General features: G+C 43.1%; 1 protein-coding gene across 1 annotated transcript; it reads right to left on the bottom strand.

The window, feature by feature from the left end:
• Positions 1–273: 273 nt before the first annotated feature.
• On the bottom strand, positions 274–4,785 carry LOC134340620 (SKI/DACH domain-containing protein 1-like). Its single transcript, XM_063038066.1, has one exon. The coding sequence runs from the start codon at positions 3,767–3,769 to the stop codon at positions 1,502–1,504; it is 2,268 nt and encodes a 755-aa protein (XP_062894136.1). The 5' UTR covers positions 3,770–4,785; the 3' UTR covers positions 274–1,501.
• Positions 4,786–9,053: the final 4,268 nt, after the last annotated feature.

The following is a 9,053-nucleotide window of genomic DNA, read 5'->3' as shown; positions in this document are numbered from 1 at the left end:
TCTTTTGAGAAAAGCTTGGGGCCCCTCTCACAACAACTTGCGTTCAATGTGTTTTGCATCACGCTAATTCAAAACCGATCTTTGAGCAGATCTACCTAGCACCGTCACAGAAACACTATAAATAACACGCAAGACCATCGCCATATTTTTTCCATGGACTCTCACGTGAAAAAACAAGCATCCTGCCGCCGAAAGACTTTCTAGTTACCACAAAGGACAGAAAGAAACTTAAGTGCAAAACCTTTCAACATTTTTCCGGCTCTATGAGGAACATTAAACAAATGACTCTTATAACAACTGAGTATTGTTGTTTTTTAATTTCCAAAAGGTATTACAATGGCATTTCGTCTCGAGTCATTCTGAAAGGGACTATTGATTGGAGGATTGTGTGGGGGTTTGATCATTAATGCATGTCCTGGTGCCCTGATGCATTAACCTCTCTTCCTCCGGAGTACAACTGATTTGCATCTAAACGGAAGGAGCTTACCGTGTTTCCCTGCAAGTTATACATCCGATTATTAAAGAGATACAAGTAAGAGAGATCATAGAAATTTAATCATTCTGGCCGAACGATGGTCGGACCCCCCCTCAACACAACACACACACACACACACACACACACACACACACACACACACACACCCGTTTTTATTCCCTCTTCAGTGTAATCTCAACTGAACCATGTCTTAAATTAAATCTCAGAATTTAAATTAAATCTCAGAATAGTTCATCCTTACGTAACGACTTTAAGAGAAAATAAACATTTTAAAAATGTAAGAAATGCAGTAAAATTTTATGAGAACATTCCACCCATTATAAAAGATGACAGATGGTCCCTCCTCTTGCTTTGTTACTACTATTTTCTGCTTATTTTTAATTAAGGCCTACTGAACACAACGAGGGAACAGAGATAAGCAAAACTAAAAGATTGTTCCATTTTGGGATTACCTAATATTAAAAACAAAGTTATCCAGAGGAAAACAAAACAATCACAAAACTCCGTTCATCCTTTCACTTTCTACAATGCATACTGATTACATTGAATGTACGTTTGAAATTTGTTATTATTTTGTTGTTTAAACGCATTGTTTGAGATCGTGTTCGCTGGATAAACTGAAGCATTCACCCAACGAGGCTCCCATGTATATAGGTCGATTGTACAAGGACGATCAATAGTGCAAAGGTACAGAGAGGCTTGTACAATCCTTGGACTAAATTCCTTTTTCCCATACACTTCAGTCTCGAAAAAAATAGCACGTGCCATATTTAATTTGCTTGAATGTGACAGATCTTTGTTAGGATTGTGACTGAGTTTCATTTGAGGTGACGTGATAGAAAGACTCTCATTCATACAACATTGTAAACCATACTTCCCGATTTGATTGTTTTTTTTCCAAACAGTTTGTATATGTCATAAATAGAATAACTTTCAGGGTCATTCCCATTAGCACCAACTCTGCAGATCTCACTCGCAGCCATTTCATGTTCAAACCCAAGCGGGTTAAATGCTGAAGCCCCTGAATTTATGGCTTGGCGGAAGAGGGATGGCGGTGCCCCCGATTTGCCATCTCCACACCGGGTGAGCTTTCTGCATTGAACAGGAATGATCAGAGCAAAACGAATAGGCTGGGCACAGATCACCATCGTCCCCCACAACCAGTGAGGGTGGCGAGGGGAAATTCCCCATGAGGCTAAAAGCTGTCTTTACTGGCGTTGCTAATCCGCAAGTGACTCGTTTGCACTTCGACGCGTCTTTCAGCAAATTCGCCCTCTTGCCTGCCGCGGTCACCCAAGGTTGAATCCTGTCAGGTGTCTTCGCGGAGCATCCCTTGGAGTTAAGCTGTTTGTCACGCCTGGAAGAAACCTGTTTCTTTTTTGCACCATTGTCCCACCTACCAATGGTCGAAGCTTTGCTCTGTAAAGTGCTGCGGTTTTGTTCTCCTTTTGAGGTAGAGTGTTTGGGGCGGTGGACGGAGGCACCGTGGCCCCTCGCAAACTGCACTCCGCCATTTTCATTTCGGTGGATACCCTGGACGTGTTTCGCTTTCCGCCGTTTTCGGTTGAGGCCATAGTTCCCCGGACTCTCGCGCTCTCCCAACTTCCAAAAGCCCGATCTGTGGATGGGATCGAAGACTCTCTGGACATTCTGTTGGGCCGGGGCAGCGCTGGTGACTGTAGAACTCTGGTTTAAATCAGAACTTTTGAAAGTTTGTTTAATCCTCCCTTCAGCCTGGGTGTTGGCAGCTGGTGAAGTTCCCTCGTCCCTCCCGGAGGTTTTCAAATAGTTGATGCCGAGGCAGAGTGCAGTGGATGCACCGGACCGTGCATCTGAATGCAGCAAATCCCTTTGTTGTGAAGGCTGCGAGCTCTCTTGGTGGCTGGGTTGAGAGGCCCCACGCTTTGCAAAGTAGCTTGGGGTCAGAGTGGGATTTCTAGCCGTCTCCGGCTGTGACGCGTCGACCTCTTCAGCCTCAATTTTCAGAGCGTTCTGGCGGCCGGTCGCGTTGCCCGAGGGCCAGTAACCCGGCTGGCGGCTAAACGGGCGCGACTGGGGAGCACCTCCAGCGTAAAGTGATTGGCGTTCCCCTGTCGCGAGCTCCGGCCTCTCCTCCGGTCCGGGTTGCCCCGGGACAGCAGGGGTCTTGTGACAGAGACTAGGTAAGGTGGCCTGCCTGAAGCGGATGCTGTGCAAGGAGGCACCGCTGAAAGCCGAACTGGAATCGGAGGCCGAAGAGCTTTCGTCGTCACTACTGCAGCCGGACAGTAGCGACTCTCCCTCTTCGTCTTCGTCCGTTGACCCGAAATCCGAGTCGTTTTCTGGATCTAGGCTGCAGTCTGAGTCGCTGGAACATCCCAGAGAGGCGCCCTGAGTCATCTGCGCGCAGGGACTTCCACTCAAAGCCTTTATATCCCCGGAAAGAACCATCCTTTTAACAGACTTCAAAGCTGGTGGCGGTAAGGATGAATTATAGTTACCGATAAATCCACTTTCCGCATTTTTGCTCTGATTGCAACAAGAATATTTCGCCCTGAAGTGAACGGGACTGCCCGCCCTATTGAGTCGAACTGCTATGGCGGGTTGAACTGTTCTGGGGTAACACCTGCCCTCGTCTTGATGAAACCCGTCCCGTTCTCGGTACAGCGGGCAGAAACTGGATTTTCCGTCATTTTCATAGTTTGTGAAGCCTTGTCCGGCTGGATCGGTGATGGATCGGCAGCCGGGTCGCTCGAACAGGCCGCCGTTTTCAGTTGATTCGACAACTCGGTTGGATTCCTCCTCGCACGGCACGGCAGAGTTCCGAGTCCGCAACACCGTCCTCTCTCCACAGAAGTCGGAGAAGTAACTGGAGTCTTGGCGGCTGGGAAAATGTCCCTTCTCCCTCACTTTTACCTTGAGTTTCTTCCTGGTGCATTCGGGGTCTTTGTAAACCGTGTACAGAGCCTCCAGGTCCTCTTTGGAAATGAGCGTGCATTTGACTGCCCGTGTTGGCACGGATTTCATGGCTTTGAGAGTCCGTAGTTCCTGCAGATCGCAGCGACGCCTTTTGATTTTCAGGTACTCCATTCTTTTTCGGATCGTGGTCCTGGGGACATGCTTGAAGAGATCAGCTAGCACTTGAGACAGGGCGAACATTTGCTTGCCGTTAATTCGTAGGTAACCCAGTCTAACGCCGAACATCTCCAAATGCCCAAACTGAAATCCATCCAGTGTAACACTTGAGATATAATCCACGCACCTTGGAATAATCCCAACCATTGTACTTGCCATACGAAAAAGAGTGAGGCCGGCTCTGCCATTAATTAAATTTTTTTTAATATTAAATAATTCGCATAGAGAGCGACACTAAGGTTGGAATAAACAATTCTGCATTTAATCGAAGCACTTAGGCGCCCGCTTGATTTAAGGTGTAACTAAACCCCGATTAGACGAGCTATTTAAGATGGGGGGGGGGGTCCAACTCCATCCCGCTTCGTTCCAAGAGTAAAGTCCTCAATAAAAGCCACACTTGTCCAGAGACACTCCACCAAATAATTTCCTTCAACTCAAAGCTGATTGGACACTTTGTACATGTGATGCAATAAAAGCCGATATTCAACCCCCCCATTTCCAACTCCACCTCCACTCCCCCCCACCACCCCAAACATTCATAACCTCCCGAACAGCAAGTAGACATCACATTAAATATATCCTGCGCGCATTTCCGCTGTTAAAGCGAGTTTTCTTTATTATGTGGAGTACCAGGATTCTTTAAACGACCATCGCAACATGCATGTTCAATGACGTCTGAACCTCATATATTCTTCCACAACCGTAAATCAAACCGTATGCTAATAAATTGAACATCTCTTCATCTCGCAATGCGTATATTTATAAATCGCCCCGAGGTACAGTGTCTAAATCATAGAATCACGAGATTTCCTAATCTAAGCATTTTGAGCAACCCTAAACATAAATGTCATCTTTCATTTTAGTTTGGAGCGTTCTTTAAAAGAAAAAGCTTTAACTGAACAGTTACAAAAGGCCTAAATATTTAAGACGACTACAGGGTAATTTTCGGAAATTTTGCAACTCAATACTGACCCGAAATGTGGAAGGCGTTTTCTTTACTGTTAAAGTAGATTATATGTTGAATGTTCTTTAAAATTAAACTTCATTGTATCATCGTGAACTATTTAATTTTACCCCCAAAATAAACTCAGATCAGTGGCACCACGTGTTGTGCCTGAGTTTAATCCATTCTTTAAATAAGACCACCTGGATGATACGTTAAAGGAAATAGAACTGAAATCCACATTTTCCAGTACATATGTGCAAGCAGTTGTGATTATGAATTTGATATATTATTTATTCTTTACCGTAAATAGTACAAAGATCCAAATCCAGCGTTTTCCAGGATAGACTTAGAAGTGCTTTCTGAAAAAAAGGAAAACGCTTTTCGCTCCACCTGGATTCATTAAATGAGATTAATTCAAGTGGTATTAATTGCTGATTAAACCGCAGTTTAAGCTTTAACACAAGAGATTCTGCAGATGCTGGACATCCAGAGTAACACATACAAACTGCTGGAGAAACCCGGCAGGCCAGGCAACATCTACGGAAAGGAATAAGCAATTGACGGTTCGGGCCGACATCTGATGAAGGGTCTCCGCCCGAAACGTCAATTCTTTATTCTTTTTCCATAGATGCCACTGGACCCGCTGAGTTCCTTCAGCATTTTGCGCGGGTTAAGCGCTGCCTTACAGAGGTTGTCATAGTTTTTCCTCTCAGGTAAAGTGGCTGAAATTCACCTTTACAAGCCATTTGTAATTTTATTCTGTTTCCCGTTTCTTCCACTTTTGATCTAGCCTTTACAATTACGAACAAATAGTTTATTCATATACATCACACAGAAATTCATACTGGCAGGAAAATCTCTAAGCTCACCAAACTATTGATCAAGTTCCTGTAATCATTGCCAGCACCATTTAAGAGCAAACACACGAAATCGTCGTGTCTCCGACTCCAGATTAAACATGCTTTTGTATTCATAAGGAAAACGAGATCCCTAAATGTAAAACATCCATGTGTCTATCAGATTACTAAATGGACAATAAAGCAACCCATGAACACGAACTCACTATTTAACTTGTGAAACATTTCAATTTATAAATCACTGCTTCAGAAAACAGCCTGGCTGCAGTTTCTAAGCACCTTAATGAGTAGCGAGAGGATAAAACGAGTTTCATAAATAAGGGGGAAATCATATAAAATATTGAGTCCCAACATTATCACAATCGTGCTGAATTCCAAACAAAAATAAAACAGAAACACAAGAGATTCTGCAGATGCTGGAAATCTTGAGCAACATTTACAAACTGCCTCACTATTTTTTGCTCTTTCCCACTACACATACACACAACTATAAAACTAATTTATAGTTTTTTTAATGTATTGCACTGTATCGCTGCCGTAAATATAACAATTTTTACGACATACGTCAGGGATAATAAACCTGATTTGATTCTGATTCAAATTTCATTTATTTATTTCAGTAGCTGCAGATAAAGAAAACGCTTTATGTTTTACAAATTTGGGACTGACAATTTCCTTACTGTTTACTCCTCTGGCTAAGGACGACTGAAAACTGCTCATTTTCCACTTATTTCATCTAGAAGCGACACAATATAAAATGTTATTGATCTTGCCCTTATCACTTTACATTAACGCAGGTATTGAAGTTCGAAGTAACCCAGCAGGATACCTGTTACATAAATCTAAAATGGGAACATATGGATATTTCTCTACGTTGATCTACCCTGAGAGCTCCCAATACACCCGTTAAAACAACATTTCTTTGCTCTAGTCGCGCTTTTTTACACACACTCATTGAGGGCATTTCAAGCGTTATTTTTCAATATTCCAACCAATGTTTTTCGAAAGTCAAACACTGCCTTTGTAATGAAAGTAGAATCCCATTTTGACGCGACTGTGTGACCCACATATCATCCACACAACAACGAAAAACGCCGCTGTCAGACTTCATTTAAAAAAACTATTTTTGCAACACTCTCAGGGAAGAGTCGTGTTTCCCTCTTTCGCTCACACATATATTTGTTTTATCGGCAGGAAGTCGCTTACAGCCTCGTCATTTAAATATCAATTTCAGCATATGCTGCCTCTTTACTCAAAATATTTTAAGTACTAAGTCATACCGAGAGCGCGATTATTTTTTTAAGTTATTACTGTCGGTTTTAAACCAGGTGATTGTTGCTGCATTTCTCTGCAAGAGGCAGGGACTGCAGCTCAAACACTGCCCGAACGATTCTATTAAATACATGCAGTTTTTCAAATGCATTCGCTTCACTCTCCCTCTCTCTCTGGCCATGGTTTGTTTTGGATCAGGTTACCCCTGAGTCACGTTGAGTCTTCACGCTCAAACAGATGCCCTAAACTTTAAAAAAAGGCATTAACGTGATCGATCCGAGCCTAATCGGGAAGTAAATAGACATGGGCTGTGTTGGGGTGGATACGGAGGTGGGGGGAGGAATAACCCTGTGTGGCACTGTGACCAGGGTAAATATGCGATGTCAGAGCTGGATGCCAGGCAGGCAGACAAAGAGTAGGGTTGAGATGTAGCTTCGCCCTTTGGATTCCCTACTTTGCACAGAGTAAGCCGTGGGTCCAGTTCGGAGTCCCTGTTGAATAATAACATAATAGGGCGAGCCATCTCGTAGTTCGGCTAAAACATAAGGATATGTGTTCCTTCCTATCTATCTCTCTGTCTGACTCGGCCCAAAACATTGAATCTTCATTCCTCTCCAAATTCGCTGCCTGGCCTGCTGAGTTCCTCCAGCAATTTGTGTTTGTTACTCTGGATTTCCAGCATCTGCAGAATCTCCTGTATCTATCTATGTTTCAGTCTGTCTATCTATAAACTTTATTCACTTATCAACTTTGTCATCCAGCCCTCTGCATAAAAACACCCATGTTTATGTGGGTATGACTGCATGTAAACATTCGTACGTAATGTAGATATGTGTTTATATAAATGTACCCAATTTGTATAAACACACACACACACACACACACACACACACACACTTTTACACTCACATACGTACACGCTTACACGTGTGGGTATACATATGTTTAAATCAAATACATACATATGTTTTGTGTCCCAGTTCATCAATATGTATTTGCATATACACATACACATACCCGAGTAGAAATACAGAACCACACGTGCATATATTGCGTGCTCTCACTCTCTCTCTCTCTCACTCTCTCTCTCTCTCTCTCTCTCTCTCACACACACACACACACAATGGCATTTGAGTGTGTGTGTGTGTGTGTGTGTGTGTGTGTGTATGTGTCCCTGTCTGTCTGTATATATTTATAGATTATGTGCGAGTGTCCGCATATTTGGTTTGTATCGTACAGTGCATATTAATGGGTCGCCAAGCACATATGTGAATGATATATACGTGTGCATCCATGTCTCTGTGTGCGTGTCTTTTGAAGAAAAAATATAACATTTCGGGCTCAAGTTACTCCACCTAATACGACGAGCTATGTTTCGAATATAAAAGTTGACATCAGCCATTTTGTGACAGAAGTCTTTAAAATCCACGTAACAAATACAACGTCTCACTGGACAACCGGGCTCCTTGAATAATGAAAAGAAAGCCAGATTATGTCACAATAATCCCCAAATAACAGGATGCAGATGCAAGAAATACTTGGGAAAGATCCCGTGCCAGATGATAGTGCAAGTACCTTGAATATGGAATCTCACTGGTCTCTCGGAGATTCATTCCGCTTCCACTGTGTAGTTAGAATGGAGTTTTTGAGTTATAGTAGCTTGCAACTGGAAATTAACAACGTTTAGAGTCACCGCCTACTTCTATAATACAGAAATTGATATTCCTTTACCGTTAATTGATGAATGCAATCAAACGTTAAACTGCTTTTTCTAGTTTACCATAGTTCTCTTAAGCCCGTCACCCCCAGTGGGGCACAGGCCGCCGACAGCAGCTCGCCAGAGTCCTTTGCCCTGGGCCAGTCTTTCATGCTGTCCCCAGGTGTAGCCCATCTTCTTGGTGTAGCCGGCCTCTCCCAGGGATGAGGCCTTTGGAGCTTCTGTAGCTCTGAGATTTTACAGGATGGGGTTGCTAGCCCCATGTCAAACCCTTCTCTTTTGGCAGCCGGGCTTGAGACCGCCCATGGCGGAGGCTTTACGTAGTTACTTGCCTGCTAATATTTACCCGATAGCCATTATAAAGTCTTGAGAATGGAGTGATTGTTAATCAGGGGTACAGACACAATATGGTGATCTTATTCGATCTCTCTAAAATATGCACAGCTGCACACAAACACTCAAATGTGTACAAACATTCTCAGGTATACATTGTGTACGAACAAAAGAAAAGTCCAAGACATGTAATCTCACCTTTACGGGACACTCCTCTTATATGGAACTAATATAAACCTATACTTATTTTGTTTAGTGTTCAGTGTCAATCATCCCCTCATTAAGATCCCGGCGCTACATGTTTTTTTAAATTCTCGT

The sequence above is a fragment of the Mobula hypostoma genome, chromosome X1 (genome assembly GCF_963921235.1).
Source record: "Mobula hypostoma chromosome X1, sMobHyp1.1, whole genome shotgun sequence".
Lineage (NCBI taxonomy): Eukaryota > Metazoa > Chordata > Chondrichthyes > Myliobatiformes > Myliobatidae > Mobula > Mobula hypostoma.
This window is presented reverse-complemented; position numbering and strand designations above follow the sequence as displayed.